This window comes from Dermacentor albipictus, chromosome 5 (genome assembly GCF_038994185.2).
Source record: "Dermacentor albipictus isolate Rhodes 1998 colony chromosome 5, USDA_Dalb.pri_finalv2, whole genome shotgun sequence".
In the NCBI taxonomy this organism is placed as follows: domain Eukaryota; kingdom Metazoa; phylum Arthropoda; class Arachnida; order Ixodida; family Ixodidae; genus Dermacentor; species Dermacentor albipictus.
Window position 1 is genome coordinate 35,057,471 of NC_091825.1, and position 19,165 is coordinate 35,076,635.

At 43.2% G+C, this 19,165-nt stretch overlaps 1 protein-coding gene across 2 annotated transcripts in view; it reads left to right on the forward strand.

Annotated features, from left to right (window-relative positions):
- Positions 1 to 12,333, forward strand: part of Mon1 (vacuolar fusion protein MON1 homolog) — a 57,315-nt gene extending 44,982 nt beyond the window's left edge. For both annotated transcript variants that reach the window (XM_065439833.1, XM_065439835.1), the window contains exon 8: positions 11,580 to 12,333. In XM_065439833.1, the coding sequence (XP_065295905.1) occupies positions 11,580 to 11,720 (141 nt within the window). In that variant the 3' untranslated portion in view covers positions 11,721 to 12,333. The remainder of the gene's footprint in view (positions 1 to 11,579) is intronic.
- The last annotated feature ends 6,832 nt before the right edge of the window (positions 12,334 to 19,165 follow it).

Below are 19,165 nucleotides of genomic sequence, written 5' to 3' on the forward strand. Positions count from 1 at the left end.
GCACTAGCTATTTACCATACTTATAATTTTCACTTACAAACAGGCACATTTTCGAAAATCCTCGAACTAAGCCGACCCTAGAGTTTTGTATATCATTATTTGGAAAAAACTATCGGCCTAGATTTGAATAGATACGGTATGTTCATACTGTGGGTGTGTGAATACTTGAATATGTATCAGGTTTGTGAAATGAATATCTAATATTTGATTTCTCGAATGTTCAATATTTAGAATATCGGTACTTTTGGTGAATGAATCGGCCATGGTCGGTGCCTTGATGCATGCAGCATTCCAACGGCATGCGATCTCTATTGATACAAGATTCATCCAGGTCAATGATATCGATCGAAATTATTAACACGATATGGACAGAGGGAACTACAACAGCGGTGCGTATGGAAAGCACAAGAGCTTGTGCAAATATCTTTCTGATTAGCCACCGAAAGACAAGCTAATTGCATCAAGTACAGTAAAACCGCGTTAATACATAGTTGGCGGGGACGTGCGAAAAATATGTATTAACCGGTTATATGCCTTAACCAAAAACCACAAATTAGCTGCGACTTGCCTTTCAAAAATGAAAAAAAAGTAACGAGTAGTAACGTTCACAGTACGCACCTTGATTTAATCTGAAGCAATGGACCAAAAGTCCATTTCAGTGCTGCGGCAAAGGCCTTGCAGTGACAACAGCCTCCTCAAATTCTGAGAGGCCTCGGGCCAACCTTGTCACGAGGCCTTTCTTCTCGGCAAATTCCCTCCTCACAGCCACGGCGTCAGCAACCGCTGTCAGACACGGACATGGATGGTCCGCTTCGATGTCGTCACCATCGTCCTCGTCATCTTCAGCTGCCACGTTGCTGTCTAGGTCACGGAACAATTCCAACTGCAGAGCCTCGGCATTACCCTGATGCTCCAACACCTCTGTGAGCAGGCCGTCGCAGTCGTTGGCCCACTCTTCGTTTTTGCCATTGCTCACACACACAACGAACTTCGCTCGAGTCAAGCAGTTCTTGACTATGGCAGAATCCAGCTGCTGCCACAAGTAAGCTAGGAGGCGTATTTCACCTAGCATGTCGATGCAGTACATCTTGTCGCACTCCATTGCTAGCAGCATTCTGCACAGCAAGTACTTTTTATGCGAAGCATATTAACGTAGGTTTCGGGCCTTCGCGCGACGCCCGGCGGTGGCCACCATTGACCCTGAAGTGGGGTCACGTGACATGACGTCACGTGATGACATCACACAGGCTGCAGATGGGGCCTCATATCGCGCCGTCGGTCGCCTCCCGGCGGTGGCCACCATTGACCCTGAAGTGATATCACATGATGTGACGTCACGTGATGTCACACCGGCTGCAGATGGGGCCTCATATCGCGCCGTCGGACGTCGCCCGGCGGAGGCTTCCACGCTTCGGTTCGCGCTGTCGCGCGCGACACGGCGGCGGCGCCACCATCGTTGCATTACGTGGTATGTGACGTCACACCAGGGATGAAGCGGCGCGCGCCCGCCGTCGCGTCAGTCTCTGTGCCCGCAACCGCGCCAGCGTCTTTGCGCCGGGCGTGTATGCGATCAAGATGCCTCCAAATGCTAAGGATACGCTAAGGTTAAGCCCAGTGGATGCTTCGCATCCACTGGGCTTAACCTTGATAAGCCTCCAATTTTTTTGTATAAAAGCTTGACTGAGCCGGACATATTCCTCGAAAAGCTTTGAAGTCATCTAAGCTTTTGTGTTGCTCGTGTATGTGACACCTGAGGGCAGTTGGGCACCTTTAATGCACCTCGGTTTTGCATATCAGCCGATAACAAGCAGTGGCAACTTTTGGCTTCCTGTCGCATTGACTGCAAAAGCAACCAACAGCCTTTCCTTGGCATGCTTTCCACCTTTGCAGTTTTTGCCCTTGAATGCCAACACTCTGTTGGGCAGAAGTCTTTAAAAGAGTGCTGACTCGTCCAAGTTGAAAACGTCTTCCATGGCATAGTTGGCTAGAGTTTCCGGCAGCTGCCCATTCTACAGCACCTTCGTGGTTCGCATGTGCTGCCTCTTCGCACACCACCCTCGCACTTACATTGTGGTGCACTTTAAATCTTGCTAGCCAACCGCTGCTGCAAGAAAAATTCTTGCAGTTCATTTGACTAGCAAATATTTTTGCCTTTTCGGTGAGTAGGGGGCCGCTGACTGGCAAGTTCTGCGCCCTGGCTTTTTTCAGCCACAACATCAAGACCTCTTCAACTTCGAGAAAGGCTGATCCTCTCAAGTGCCACCTCTTGATGTTCGATGCTGCACCACTCCTTATCTTTTCCCGTACTTTCCAAATGCCACAAACTTGTTAAAGGCAGTCCCCATGCACGTGTGACAGCGGCCTTCGTTGTTCCGGTTTCAGTGCTACGAAAGATGTCCGACTTCTCCTTCACACTGAGTATGCGATTCTTTTGTCTATTTGGTTTTGGCATGGCTCCATATCCAGTCACCACTCAACCACTTCATATGACACCACGTCGATGTCACATGTGCAATGCGATGACACACTTGCAATCAGCTTGCGAAGCAGTAAAATGGCAAACTTATGGGCAGGTCAGAACGTGAGGGTGATGGTTGCTGCGATGAGGCTTTCGTCTATGCTGTGCTCTCCATGCTTGATGGCCTGAACTAAAGGAGCAAACCCAATCACCATCCCCAACATGGTGTCATCGATGCTGCGCTCTCCATGCTTGGTGACCCGATCTAAAGGAGGAAACCCAATCACCATCCCCAACATGGTGTCATCGATGCTGCGCTCTCCATGCTTGGTGACCGGATCTAAAGGAGGAAACCCAATCACCATCACCAATGCGGGGCTCTCGGCTGTGCTGCGCTTTCCGTGCTTGGCGACCTGATCTAAAGGAGGAGACCAAATCACCATCACCAACGTGGCATCATCGATACACGGTGTCAATCGGTACCTCCAAGTATCGATTGAATTGCGGTTTCTGCGTTGATTTTCCTTTTCAAAAGTGAAAAACAATTTTTAAAAAAGGTGCAACGTGCTGGTCGCCATACTGTGACTTACTAGAGAAAATGGCACACACTAACGAGTGCACATTCTACGAGGCACTACACCGTAAGCAGTCAGTTAGTAGAAAGTTTTAGCTTGTCCGGGACTTGGGTAAATGCAGGCAGAGTGGGTGTTGGGGTGGAGGGATGGCGATGCAAATGTGAGCGGCCTGCATGGTGCAGTTACCTGGTGGCGCAGAGCTCAAGCTGACTAAAACATATTGCAGTAACCAACTGTATTCTACTTCACTGCTGGTGTGAACTTTTGGCAATGGCATAATCATGTTACTGCTGAAAATTTACACCCATAGCAGAGTAAAATACACTTGGCTACTGCAATATTAGCTGTGTTTGTTTGGTTGAGCGCTGCGCCACCAGGTGGCTGCATCATGCAGGCCGTTCACATTTACATTTGCGCCCCAATGCCCAGCGCACCTGTATTCACTCGTATACTGGACAAGCTAAAACACTCTTAATATATTGGGCTCAGTGGGGGCTCGGCTGGGGAACTGTACCAACTATGTTTTAACTGTAACTACGCTGTAAGTGGGTACATATTAACAAGGTTTGACTTTATGCGAGTTCAGTGTTTACGCACGCAGATTCACGCTGTTGGTAGCTCTGTAGCCGCACGTGAGCTTACAGATAAACTTGGCATGCATGCTTGTTGTAGTTGCCATCTTGTCGACCGCATACTGGAATGCTGCTTCAACGGCCGCCAATCTTACCTGTCCATGTGACTGATCACTGATGAGCCACTTCTAGGAACATATTAGCGACAAGCTTTTGATGACAGTTTGCGACCTGTTATCACATCAGCCAGTGCCAAATATTTGTCACAGCCGTACCATTGGCAACTGTCTAGCTCGGTAGGCTTAACCAGAGCTGCATCATTGGGTGTTCGTGCGTAAAGTTAATACCGAATCAATGCAGATATATTCACAACGGTCGCATGACCCTCAGAAAGCTCACAAACCACCTCACCAACGAAAGCGAGTGCACGGGATGACCATTGCATGTTCACGGCTACCATCTTCGCGACATACTGTCTGGTGGCTCGTCGTTCTGAACTGTGTTTGTAGGCACACATTGGTCTCCTCTTGCAGCTTTGAGTTACGCATCACAAAACTAGCTTTGTATCTACGTGATGCGCCCAAAAATATGTGACAGTGTGTTGACCCCCGGCTGCAGACGTGTTTACACAGGCGGCAGATGGATGAGGAATTGGGGGAACGTCATGCAAACTTGCCATGGGCCTCCCAACTTGAGAATTCATTACCATTGGTGCCGATGGCTATGCGGAGCGGTGCTGAGTGACGAATGCACATTCCCCCACTTTTCTCTGTTACGCAGATTGGCCTTGACGAGCTGACGATAACACAAAAAAACCACCTGCCATAAAGATGGAAAAACCCTCATGCTTTTTGGAAGAAAACTGGAATACCTTCTAAGCAATAGAAGATTGCGATTAAGCACAGTATGGCCAACTATTAAACTGGTAAACCCATTGATATTTAGAACAACTTTGCTATTTCTTCAGCTTCAGTAGGAAAAAAAGCACTTACCGTAATTCTATTTGACATACATTCTATCGATAAAAACTATTCTCCAGACCTTCGTATACAAACTGAGTTGTTATCAGTGCTGGCATAGTAATTTGGTGATCTCTTTAATAACAGTAGAGGGTATGATACATCTCGATTCATGGGTACCTACCATAGTTACTCAATTCTAACGCGCAATGCCCTCAATTGCAATGCGCACCCATTTCCGTGACCTAAAAAAAGGAAGCCCTTTACAGTACCATGCACCTCATTCTTTCATACAGAAATAAAACTTTCTCTTATTTGGAAAAATCAAAGATTTGCTCCCAATATGGTAAAGTTGTAATAAATTAAAGAAAATCTCAGTTTCGGCTGAAAGGCGAAGCATTTATTGCACTAGAAAATTAGTAGACAGCTATATGAAAAGTAAGGATAGTAGTTTTATCAGCCGTATAAACGTTTAAACGTTTGCTTACTAACTAAATTAACAAGCATGGTGTCATGCTTGCACAAACAAACATGAACACGTCTTACTCAATGACCATGGAAACTCTTTATCAAAACGCTGGAGTGAGGTAGTTCGGTAGCACAAGCAAGCGAATTAACCTTTGTGCAGTTTCTTGCTTCAATGCGAACTAAGTGATGAGAACACAGCACGCTGCGCCTAGATGTGTAGACTTGTCCCCGTCACAAGATCGCTTTCAAGATAGGGGCCACGTGCCCACACGGTACGCAGCAGCCGCTGGAGTAGAATGCCTCTGCTGTTTTCGCCAGTCCCGCATGCAAGTTTCAGGAATGCTGCACGCCCGTGATTCGGTAACGATTTCCGTCCGTCTCTGCACACATGATCACGTGCACACATGATCACTTTCCTTTTAATTGCGGCATCGTGATGAACTCGGCGTGGGTTCGCAGTCGGCACTTCCATGATTAAGCAAACGCAGAAAACAGGAAGACAGACGCTGAACTAACCTAAGCACACGTACCATGTACTACAGCACATAGAGGAAGCTACAGCAGCTATGCTCGAAGTGCGTATGAGGTGGCCATTTTGAAATGCCGATGGCGATATGGTAACGCAGATTTATGATGGTACTCAATTCTAAGGCGCCCGCCATTTTAGGACCCGTTTTATCGAGAAAGGAGTGCGTGTTAGATTCGAGTAAATATGGTAAGTTACTGTTAGTTAGCAAGGTTCTTGTTTAGTAATGTGATTAGCCTCACTGTTCTTTGCACAAAATTGGGAAGCATAATTTAAGTTAAATTTATTTAATAAAATTTTTTGTATTCAGTATTCCATTTTATATCCGGCTTTTTTTTTTCTTGATTCAATTTGAAATCTACTGTTCGGTATTCGCGCACCCCTAGTTTTACCCTAGTTACCCTTGTTTGTACCAGTACACCTCATTGGTGGTTAAGCGTGTGATTACATGCACAGGCTAGACTGGTGAGCATACTAGTGGCAAAGTTGGGTCCATGTGTGCCCCTCCCAGTGTCTAAAATATAGGTTGGCGGCTGTATTTAGCAACCGCAACATGAACATGAAACGTTTGGCCTACCTGTTGAAACGGTACATCCTAGATGTGCCTGCACATTTTAAACTGCAGTTTGCCTTGGTAGGACTGCAGCCAACTGACCAACACGGTGATATCGTGTGGTCGCACCAAGCACATTATTGTGTATGAGTGATGGTACAAAAGTGTGTATTTAATTTATTGTTGTTCCGTGCCGTGTACCTGCACGACAAGCCACCAGTTGGCTCATAAAATCCACAGGAAATGCTTTGCTAGCACTTTGAAGGCATCATGCTTGCATTTCATTCACATGGAGGACATGATCACAAATTTGGCATCTCGCTGCTGTGTATGCTTATAACAAGGGGTGGTAAAATGCCGTCATTTTTGTTTGTTTTCCTCCCTCACCCTCACGTTGAAAAATTTGATCCCCTTCCCTTATCCTCACACTAAACATGCTGCCATCCTTCTCTTACCTTCCGTTTTCTACAATTTGAAATCGTGAAATTCCAGGGATGTGCGAATACTAGAAAAGTTGAAATATTATCGAATATCATATTTTTAATATTTGTATTCAATTTGAAAAATCGATATATGAATATGTTCGAATATTTAGTTGGATACAGATGTTTGAATCAAATCAAATATATTGCTGGCTGTGCGGGAGCAAACACTGTTCTTGACATTTGTTTCTATGTAATCTAAGAATAACGAGCCGGTTTTTAAAATTTTGTTATAATTTCGTGCTGCTAACAAAATTTCGCCATAGAGCACACTTAGCCACTAAACGTGCAAACATTGCGGGAAAACCAGCCTTTCAGTGGCAAGGGGCACGGGTTTGCAGACAGCGAAGGTACACTTCTTCTTTTTCTTTTTAACATGATAATCTTAAGGGCCCCGTCGCCCAGAAAGTCTGGGGTTGGCGTCGAACGTCGTTTCAGCAAAAAAATGTTTTAAAACCGCCCATACCCAGGCCCTCCATGTGGCGCATGCTGCTGCTGCTGAACTAGTTGAATTTCTCAAGCTAAAATACATGGAAAAATCGTTAACTACGACTTACAAACAACCCACAGGCATGATAGCTCTCGGATTGTTATCTGACTGTACAAGAAAACATAATTTTGTTATGCCAATACTCAAAGAAACCCCCTTTCCTACGTTTCACCATTCATAGACCAGCCACGACGTCCGCCATTTGTGTGTGCCGGCACCTGAGGGTCTTGTGGGCCACGGAGCAGCGCAGCTGGTTCCAGCACTGTGTTGTCGTTTTATTCCTTCTGTTGTCCTTGTCCTGGGTGCGCTGTTACAACCCTTACCATGAATCCCAACCAACTGGCCCAACTTGCCGTTCAGATCCTTGCAATACTTCTAGATGGCACTCGCCTCCGCCGCATCGCGGGCAACACAAGAGGCCACGTTTGTACCAGGAAGCCCTCCTTCGTGCATAGCATTTGCGGCCAGCGTTTCCTGGTAGTTACATATGCTCCAGTTGCCAGGAAGCATGAGAAGCAGTCAGGGATCTTTGAATGCTATCGTGTTCCACTCTTAAAGGTGAAGCTTAAACGTCCTCCATTTTTTTTCTTTCTTTTCTTTCTTGCAGCACCAACCCCAATTTTGAGCTTATTGCTTGACAGCAATTGCGATGAGTGACAACTGGCAACGGGTCAAACACCTCTGAGTTTACAGACATTTGATGCGGTATAACAAGGCATAGGCTGGTAAGGACAGCTAGTGGGAATTACTAAATTTTCCAGTTTAACATGAGCTAAATATGCAATGTTCATGTATAACGGCTTACTAGTCTAGTTTTTTTTTACATCTACAATGCAATTGCAATCTTCTAACATAACAAATTAACTCAACTTGCTAATAAATGCATGTGCATAGCATTATTTGACATTCAATTCTATATTCGAAGCTAAGTATTCAATTCGTATTCGAAAATTTTGATATTCGCACACCCCTACAAAATTCCAAAGAAATGCAGAAGTCAAAGGGAGAGTCGTATGTAGCACTTTAACATTCCGCTAAACTGATGTGGGGATTACGCTTACGCAAAGGAAAGTGAGTATGTATTTACAGAATATATGCGGGGATATCAAACGGTCCAGCTGATTGGCAGCTCATGCAGTGCTTCTTCACAACCTTACCTTTCTCGCTGCACAGTTGTCGCATTCATGGACAAGTGCCGTGTAGCAACATTAGGAGGTTTCATTTTTGTTTTCATGGTGGTAAATCATCTGACGGCAATGTTGAATTTGTAGAAATACGAAGTGCCATCTTAACGTGTTATCAAGGCTGAATGTTCTTGAGTGCATGCCAACCGTGGTGGCTCAGAAACTAATGTTGTTTTTGTCAAGCATGAGGTCACGTCTTCCATTTATGCCACGGCGGTTGCACATCGGCAGTGGGAAAAGTAAAAAACTTTAGTAGTAGTTACTACACTTTGCTGGTAGTTAAGTAAGCTTACATAACAGCACTGAAAAGCCAAAGCAAACAGCTTTCCAGTAATAAGCGTGCTTGTTAACAGCATCAAGCTAGCCATAATTTTTTTTACAGTGCATGCCTATGGATGGTGAACTAGATGGACCGTGAATGTATGTGCTGAGTGCTGTCATGTTTCTAATAAAATGGCAGCGGTGTTTTTCGTGACGGATTTTTGAGGCTGGTTGCAGAGAGAATTTGTGAGAATTCTTGAATATATACTGTGCAACTGCAAGTTAATCTATTCAACTATTCTGCTGTGCTTATTTTTGAGAGCCAGTGCAAGAGCTTAGCATTGTGGAAGCTGAATGTTTACTGTAAATAAAGTCGCTTGACTGTCGTTGCGATGCGCGAGCTTAAGAGCTTACGCACCTGTCACCACATTTATTGATTATAGGTAGGCCTCTGAAATTAGGTGGGCCTTTTTCATTTTTTATTTGTCCAGATTACGCATGCGCACTCAAAAATAGGCTTGCAACTGCAAGCTGCACAATGGGTGGCCAAACGTGATAGACTTGCATTCTTTAATGTGGAGGAATGTTCTTGCAACCTTTTGTTTATACATCTGCCCGTTTGGCCTACGTAACAAGATCCACATGACAGGGGAATCTCGTACACATTGTTGCGGCACGCCACAAATATTGGCCTATGCTTTGCCTTGCATGAATTGTGCACAACCTAATTTGACATTTGTGCGCATGATTGCATAGCCTGGCACAGACTGAATAGTTTCTTCGGACAAGAAAAGAACTCCAGCACCATAACGGTTTGTGACATGTTTGAGGCCATGTGCCAGCCTATGCACATAAGAATCCATCAGGATAAGTCAACTGTATAATGAAGTAAATCCAAAATTCAGATTTTCGCCCCACCAATATCAGCATGTGCGCTTATAACGAATGTTGGACATAACGTAAGTATTATTGTGTTCGATATAACTTCATTACAAGGAGGTTGAACTGTATGAATATTCAAGAAATATTACCACGAAATATTGAATCAAATATAGAATATTTTACGATTTCTAAAGCATCATGAAGCAAGTTTGCACAGAGTCAATTAGGGTAAAAAATGAACTCAGGCTAATGCACATTGGCACATGCATGTAATACTGTCCACAGTTAGATGCTTAGACAACTAAGCAGCTTGTAAATGACAAACAACTGATTTCGATTATGTACCTGGGGTGCTGTGCCAATCGCAATAGTGAAACAAGAGCAGAGAAGTGTGATGCTACAGCACCACACATTGTTTTAAGAAGATTGAAACGTGGTGAGACTAGCCAAATAATAAATTTTAGCAAATTCGTAAATAAGCTTGCTTTTAGCAAGCCATTCTTACTGAATGAGTGCACATTGTTGACTAGATATTATCTGCCCCATGTGTTTGCTCAAGAAATGGTGCCCCTGTGCAACAACTACAGCTGTCCTGCAGCAGAATAACTTGTAATAGGCCTCGCATACATTGTTCTGCCTCCCTTGAGGCTTCAATAAGTGTTTTGTCCTGTATATATTAGAAAAAAAAGGAATGAATTAGAAACCCAGTAAACGGTAATCGCTTAAATTAAATGCAGTTGCCGCTTAAACAGAGCAACAGCCTTGTGGTCGATTGGTTTTGTGTTAAGGCAATGAAAGAAGAAAAGTTTGTTAAATGGAACCATTTCCAAGTTTGGGTAAATGGAACTAAACATATTGGCAAAAATAATACTGTACTGCATATCTAGCTCAGCGGCATTGCAATAAGGATGGCTGTGTATGCAATTTCATGTTTTCTCCCCAATTCTCTATGTTATCGCCAAGGTGGTTTTTTGCTGGCTTTTGTTGATGCCATGGCTAGTAAGGCTTTCTCCTGATTGTGGTTTGCTGTGGTTTCTGTGTTGGCAGTGTTGATTAACTGTAAGTTTACTTAGCATTTCTTGTGGTGGCACAGAAACAGCCCACAAAATACGCTCACGCTAGAGATGAAGATCAAAGTTGTCTATGACTTTGAGAATGGTTGCTTCACTACAAAGACAGAGAGAATAAACTTTTATTTTGATCAAGTGCAGTCTGTACCCTAGGCAGGTGGTCTCTTTATTCCAGGTAGCCGTTGGCCATGGCCATTGCCCATGCCCGTTCGATGAGGCTGGGCTGTCTTTTCCAGTCCGTGTCTGATAGCTCGGCCCTCCCACTCCTCTATGTAGGATTTTTTTTTTTTACTCAATGACTTTTGTTTTTATTTTTGCAATTATGTATTATGCTGCTAGCTCTAGTTGACAGCTGCATGTAAGTAGAAGCTTTGTAAAAAGAAGCTTTGTAGTGAAATCTACTACACCTAATGTCTGCTTTGGCAATTAATTAGCTGCTCCTTTCAAAAGTGCGTCTTGTGTACCCTTGAGATCCATCTCACAGTAAATAGAACTCCTCATAAACAAAACTTATTTACGTGGTCCCATGAGGATATGTTTAATGAAAGTCTGCTGTATTCAACATCTTTGAGTGGTGAATTCTCGAATCGAATATGAATCAAATAGCATGGACAGTTGAATTTGTATTTAAGATGTCAAATATTTGCACGCTTCCACTTATAACAGACACTGGAGGTATTCTCATATGAGATGTGACATAGTTATCAGGAGATTCGAAGGTATCTGATAATTCATTACACTCATGTTCATTATGTTGTGGTTTGACTGCATTATTCTCCTTCATCCAGTCAGGAACGTACGATCTTGCAATATAAAAAACTTGCTCTATTCTGTGGCTTTTGAAATAAACCTATACTTCTTTTCTCGGGCAACACTTGTGCTGACGTTACAACAAAGAACCCCAGGTGATCAAGTTAATCTGGAGCCTCCGCTGTGGTGTCTCTAATAGCCATGGCATTGTTTTGTAACATTAAACTACATAAATCAGTTAATCAACAAGTTACTCAACCAACCAATCAACTGGGAAATGTTAGTGGGTATTTCTGTGTGCTGTTTCACGCAAAGTCATGATAAGGTCTTTCTGCTCTCTTTGTCGCAGCACATGGCTGGATTTGAGCTGTACGCAGCTTTTGAGCCATTGGTGAACAAGGACACAGCAGTGCGTGCCATGAGCAAGCTGCTCCACTGGATCAAGCAGGAGGAGGAACGGCTGTTCATCATGAGTTACGCCACCCTATGAACGTCGCGTGGACAGTGTCCAAAGATCTCGAGGCAGCTACTGCTGCTCACTGCTCGTGGCCAGTGTCTTCAGCTCGGCACTGCTTCGTAGGAACAGCTCAGTCAGCATTTGTCAGCTAGTCACCGTACACATTGCTTGTGATCATTCCCGTACAAAAACACATTCAAGGACACAGAAGCTGACGGTTGTCTACAGTCAGGCTCACCTGCATTTGTGCACTGACAAGGTTGGTGCAAGCCGTGCTAGATACCACAGCCAAGCTGGATCTTGTGTGGTGTTGTTTGGGAGAGTGCAGTGTCAGCAGTGCGTAAAACGCCGAGCACAAAACAAACAAGACTGATCGAAGAGCTTCAGTCCCTTTTGTGTCTGCCAGCAGAGGTCTCGTCTGCAGTTGCAACGTGCAGGAAAGCAGTGGTGCACAGGGTGGAGGACTTGAACTGACATTCCTGACGATTTCCAGTTGTGAAAAGTTCTGTGTTGCAATAGGGAGCCGAGTTTACTGACTGCAGTTATGTTGTTGCCACTGCCAGCAACTCTCTTCTGTGGTGAGCTGTGTTCTCAATGACGAGTGCAAAAAAAAAGTGAACTGATTAAAAATGAACTCTTTACCGCAGTATTGCATCTATTTCCGCTGCAAGGTAATCCATGATGGGAACGTCACCACTTCTTTAATACAACATTTACAGATGCTAAGTGCAGTGCACTTGCCAAGTAATGCTAAGTGGTTGTCCTCGAGTGTTAGTTCTGATCAGCAGACCAATCTTACATGATCTGTTCTTACTATTTAGTTTTGCTCGTATAGCTAGTGCTGCACTGCTTGTGATGCGAAAGTGACGAAAGAATTAATGAATTTTTCCCCATACTACTTGCACTCCTAATTACAACAGCCAGGAAAAAAAATGTGTGTGTAACACGGGGAAATAACCGCATTATAACAGTGCTCAAGCCTTTGCAGAAACAGTCTCCATTCACGAATTCATTACCTATCCAGGTCGTTACCTTCGGCCAGTAGCTCTGTCTGCCCCCCTCTTCGACGATGCTGATAATCTTCAGCTTCTGTTGCACTGTAAAGGATGACCGTTGAACACAGCTCATCGTAATCTGAGTTCACCAGAGCACCTGCACTATCGCTACTGATGCACGCATTTCGCTAACTACTAAACACAATATAGCAACCTGTAAAAAGGAGGATAATAAGCAACCATAAATATGGGAACTGCAATATGCAAGGGTGGGGAGAGGGTGAGGTTCCCGTGGAGATAGCGAAACTTTGAAGGGTGGAGAACCTTGCCTCAAGATGTAGCTTCACAGCAGCACGTGCTGGGCTGCCGTGATGCAACACTTTTGAGGCGAAATTCGCATATAACCCGCACCCCGACTTTACTGTTCAATTTTAAAAATTCTCGGTATAGGTTATACATGCATAAATACGGTAGATATGCATAGCTGGGATGTTGACTTGTGCTTCCAGTTCTTCACTATGTGGAAATCCTGGGACCAGTTTCTGGGATGACGTCTTACAGCTTATAACATTGTATCCTAATATAAAACGCAGAGCACAGATGCTTTTGTTGTTATCAAGCCACGTAAAGCTTACTGTGAAGCACAACTGTTTCATTTAAAGATTACGAGTTTGGTGCAGCTGTAACAAGTAGCATCTCTTGTTTTCATAAGCTGGTACTGTGTTGCTTGAATGAACTTAGAATAAATTTTTTTCCCAATAAAAAAAAAGAAAATTTGCCAGAACATATGCACAAGCTACAGCATGCTTGTTACATTTCAGTAGTTCCTGTGTTGCACACTGCTTAGCATGCCACTGTATTTAAGCACACATCTCTTTCGTGCAAGAGCAAATCTGCCACATCGGGCCTAACCTTTGTTTCACAGCCATTGAGTTGAGTGAACAAAATCCTCCTAGCCCCTGTAACATCACTGCCAATTGCTGATGCTGCTGCTTGGGTGTATGCCATCACTGGACCACAGAACCACTGTCGACATTACCAAAACCTAACGAGACACAGCTGACAGCAGGCTGAAAATTGGCACCTCCAGCCAAACATGAAATCTCCTCTATGGGAGTTCGGCCGGGAATCAAGCAGTACAAGGGCTCAAGAAAATAAATAAAAGGTTATAGTAACTGGAAGTTGTGAAATTAAAGATGAACTGATGCAGATATGAAGAAATATTGCAGTAAATATAAATGAGAAAACTAAGAAAAGGAAGAAATTTAGCTTGCAATTCTTCTTGTCTAACACAGAAAAAATACAGATAGCATCACAAATGTTTCCGACTAAAACCCAGATCGATATTTCCAAAGGAAAGGACCACTGGAAGTATCATTTTTGAGCCTTGATTTCAAATCACGTTCTTCCAAAACTCCTTTCCTTTGAACAGTAATACAGCAACATGCTAAGAACAAATGATGTAGAGATCACTCTCATTGCAGAAATGATTAAAATGTGGCTTGGTTGGCCTATGCCACCAAAACTGGTTCCTTGTTGGCTCATACCCACTATGTCCACGACTCATGTGGATAAAGCTAAATGTACATAGAAATTAAATTTCACTTGCAAATTTGTGAAAACTGACAAATTCAATGCAACAGTTGCAAGAAAATAAATCTCGTAGCTTGAATGAAAATATTGACGCGATGTAAGCTGCCCACTACGAGTCCCAATCGCCAGAAGTGAGTTCCCCACTACAGGCACCGATTGCCGGAGAGATGATGACGAAGGGCGCAGTTGTGCCCCGGGGTTTTTTGCGTGTCGGCCATCATTAAAAGAATGCTGTTCTGTTTCGGCGAGGCCGTCTTAGTTACCTTCGTGACGATATACTAAAATAATAACTTTTTTTCCTTATTCATACATTTCCCTGCTTAGCCCAAAGCCGTTACAGCAGGGGCATTACAAACTTGAAAAAAAAGAAAAAAAAAACTTCATTCTCGTTGCACACTTGGTGAGACGTCAGTCGAATGAAATCCACGGGGCGATAGTTTTTACATGAAAGGTATTTGCTTACAGGTTCGTCCTGGCCTGGCATTCCCAAATTTTGTACTGCTGGTCAGTCTGTCCAGATAATATAGTTTGGCTGCTTTAAGTAACTTTTGCTATCCATTCCAGTTTTGTTAATAAATATTTGGTACAAAAGCTTTGACAGCATATCTTTTTTTTTTTTTTGGCGAGGCAAAAGCAATTCCCAAGTAAACCCCCTTTTTTTTTTCATTTCAGTGTAACTATAGTTCCTACTGTACCTACTCAAGACGAACCCGATTGCTCTGTTCTGATTTTTTTTTTAGTTTATTGATCAGACACGTTTGAGACGGGCCCCAAAGAGTACAGGCACATTCCAAGATTGGTCTTATACTTGTTAGGTATGCTGTACTTTTGAGGTTGGAATTTGAACATATTAAATTTCTTCAAATATAATTGAGTGCTACTGCGGCTTTGGCAGCCACGTGGTTGACATGTGCATTTCAAGAGCAGTCGCTCGAAAGCAGCACACCCAAATATATATTCGGGAATTTCTTATCTAAAGTATTTGTTTGTTATTGGTAACTTGCATAATGATAAAGGAAGCAAATTTTACTAGGCAGTCAATTGGAATCAGTGATAAATTTGTGTGCAGTGGTGCATACACCCCTGTGACTGCAACAGAGAGTCAAGGTGAGATCGAAGAAAGTTCCATGTCTAGGGCAGACCCAGTTTACGCACAGCAGGATTAATTGGAGATTAGTGGTGGAGGGCCTTTGGGCTGCAGCAAACATAATTAGTCTGGCGACGACGACAGCACTCATTATCTTGACTAAACACATTGCATTCCACCTTGCCTACTGGAGTGCAACTTTGCGGCTGCTAAGAGAGGCACAAGAACGTATGTACACATTACGTGAGCTTGTAGTCATTTGATGCATCTTACTTTCGCTGCACGGGGAAGTTGAGAGGTGCATACAAACGATAGAGCAGATACCATAAAAGTGCACTGCCCCCGACCAGGACGTTCCGGCATGGTTGAATTAAGCAAAATTTTGATTCAAATTGGCGTCTCATTAGTGGGAATCACTTGCATTCCTATACCATATTGTGTTATCAGCAAGTGTTATGTTACAGATGCTCTCATGCCATGTCCGTGTGAAGCTTCACTGCCGCTTGTTTCACTAGGTGACCATAATTTGTACCACAGAAAACACTTGTCCTATGTGAGTTATCAAGTGCACGGGGAGTGATTTGTATGAAAATGCCTCTACTTTTCGGGTTTCCGGGGAATTGATTTGGTTCACGTAAGCTATGCATAGCACATGCCCTGATGAAATCAGTGAGCAGTGTGCACGTAATAATGCCCTTCAGTAATCTGCAAACAGAAAACTGTTCCTTGATGTCACCAACAAATTTAATCTGCCTTGATGCCAGTGCTTTGCCCCGTTTTACAGAATTAAACTGGCATCATGGAATGCAAACACACTTCAATCTCTGGCTATCAGTGTACTCCTCTGCACTGTGCCCACAAGATTCTGCCACACGAGGATCGGCAAATGCCACTAGATGGCGTGCACAGTGGTAGGGAGAATGTACAGCTAACAATTATGCACTTTTTCATAGCAGCATGGTGGCTCTGGTGTGGCATAGCTAACCTGACGTGCACAGTGACTCATTGACAAGAGCATCTCGGATCACTTTGTTTTACAGAAAAGGGATGCACTCGACTGGCAAGACCTCCACCAGCACAGGTGCTTGTGTCAACCGCACCTCGTACTGAAATGCTGCTACGGCAGTGGGCCTCAGGAAGTGGTCCCTTGTACCTGGAAATGAACGTTCCGTAAATTTCAGTGCATTATATGCCTCACACTTTGTCCGTGCCTCCAAGTTCTAAGCGAAACAGAACGACGCAAACCGTCCTGAAACTGCTCTCTCATATATGTGAACAGACCATGTTCAAGCCAGGCTTTTTACTAATATGCATTGGGGAGTGAATGTCGCTGGAGAGGCTCCACGTGTGTGCTATGCCTGATCACCGTCCCTCCATTCTCAAATAAAAGCATCGTTTACAGACACAGAGGGAAGGTACCCGAATGACTCGGCAGTAACCAACAAACATGCCATTGTTGGGCATGCATAGGTAAGGGCAGCAACGGGTGGTGCGGGCACTGCATTAACTTAGAACTGTTGTGGTGACTGCTAAACTTGACAAAAGACGTGCACTGCGACTTGTCACCAATACAACGTGAACACTCGATGCAAATGTAAAATATACCCACACTGACGACACACTGCGGAAGGGCGCTTCACGTCTGTAAAATGGAGCATTCCCGACACAGCACCACCCTACCATCTGCCCACAGTGTTAAAGGTGATGTAGTGACTAAGGAAGATAAACACGCATGCACTGAGTAAAGTGTTGATGATTGGCTGGCCTATGAGAAGCGTGCATAAACTCGCACGCCCATGCTACGAGAGGACAGATGAGTAGTGATGATCGACTGGCAAAATTTTCTAGAGCTGGGTCAGTTAGTTCTACATGACTGAAGGGTAAAAACCAGTGAAAAACGCAATATACACTAGCAAGAATATGTCCAGCCTCGTCCCATCGTCTTCTTGCTTTGTGTACGTACAGTGTGTTTTGTGTTGGTTTTCTCCCTTCAATGCTAGGAGAGGGAAATTAGTTGTGGTGAATGGCTGGGCTTGGAGAAGCAGGCGTAAACTCAGATGTACGTCCTATGAGGGCCCAGGTTAGCAGTGCATGATTCGCTGGCCTTGGAGAAGTAGACACAAACTCTCTTTTACATGCTATTGAGAGGATAGGCAGCTTTGATTAGCTGGTACAAATGTACATGATACCTTTGAGACATGCTTGCTGCTGCATTCATCTCTTAGTGACTAGAGTTGCACTGAGATACTTTTCATTCTAATCATTTAATTATAGCAAAGGCAGTAAGTGAAATTGTATATACAAAGACCAATTACAATGCATAAATACAAAGGACAAGCAGTACTGCAGTAGGCTGGATGGCAGGTGCACCATGAACCAGCAGCTGGCACGTCACTTCATTGAAACTCCAGCACAGTGTCGCCTATACCATATCCATACCCGGCAGAATTTGCTGGTGAAGTGCTGAAAGACACTGCCAGCGAGGCCTTCAATTTAGGTACCTGGGATCTGTCATAATTAACATTCTCCGATAAATTATTTGCCATTACTTTACCATGCCTGCGGGTACTGTATGTGGCGACGTCTACCTCAATATTGTTCTCTGTCATCATTTTTGATGGTAAGCAAAGTTAGCTGAAAGAAAAAAAATATAATCTTCTATTCCAGAATTTTGATCTCTGACTCTACTATAAACTTTTCCTTTTACTGTCCCTTGGTGTCATCCTGAGACAATTTACAAATGAATATGCCTCGTGAACTCACCGGCTACAATTTGTAAACTGCAATATTTGCTGTAAAGTGATTGGCTAAAGATTATTGGCTGAAACTTCACCGATTTATTTACTTATTTATTTGTACTGTCGATCCCATCAGGGATCATAACAGTAAGGGCATGTACATCATTATCTTACAGTATAGCAATAATAATTAGCACAATATTTATATCACACACAATACATAGGCAATTAGAAAAGGCAAACAATATAGTAGGCAGAAATAACAAAGTAAGACATCATAATAACGTTATGGAAAGCAAGAGATAATCAAAATGGTACACAATTGGCAAGTGTGAATGAAATGGAAGGCATTAATCACCAGATAATACTACCATATTTTACTACCTGTATCTGGCTTAAGTATTATTCAAGTATTCTTTTTGAATCACCTAATAAACAGCTTGCTTACGATTTTGTAGACTATTGCTCACTAATGCCAACTGCACTAGATTTGTACATAACTTCGACTTTCTAGTACCTAAATGTAATGACGACTAGGCCAAACGACATCCTTGTTTTCAGCAATAAAAATATAGAATCACCTACCGCATTCACTTGAATTAACATAATCTTTTAATGTATTCAAACATTAATTAAAATGTTTTATTTTGTGTAAATAGTTTCATGCCTTGTAACCTGTTATTCTGTATAGTTATGCTTTTTGATAAATGTACTTTGTTTATTTCCTCTTACCAATGCATTGCATTTCGCGCATTCATTTGTTTTCCTTGCACTTGTTTAATTTTGCTGCTTTAACTCATGTCTTGTATGATTTTTTATATTTTAGAACCGAGGGTCCTGTTGCAGTCATTCACTTTGGGACCCTCGTCTGCATACTATCTGTTACATAATCATTGTTTTTGAATAGATAACAAAATGAAACTGAAACATGGCAGCAAAAAATAATGAAACAGGCTGACAATTTGCAATGATGGTAGGCAATAATTACAAAATAAGACAAGGCAATAGACTTACGAATAAGCAAGAGGTTAATGCAATTAATCAATTATGCATTTTTATTTTTGA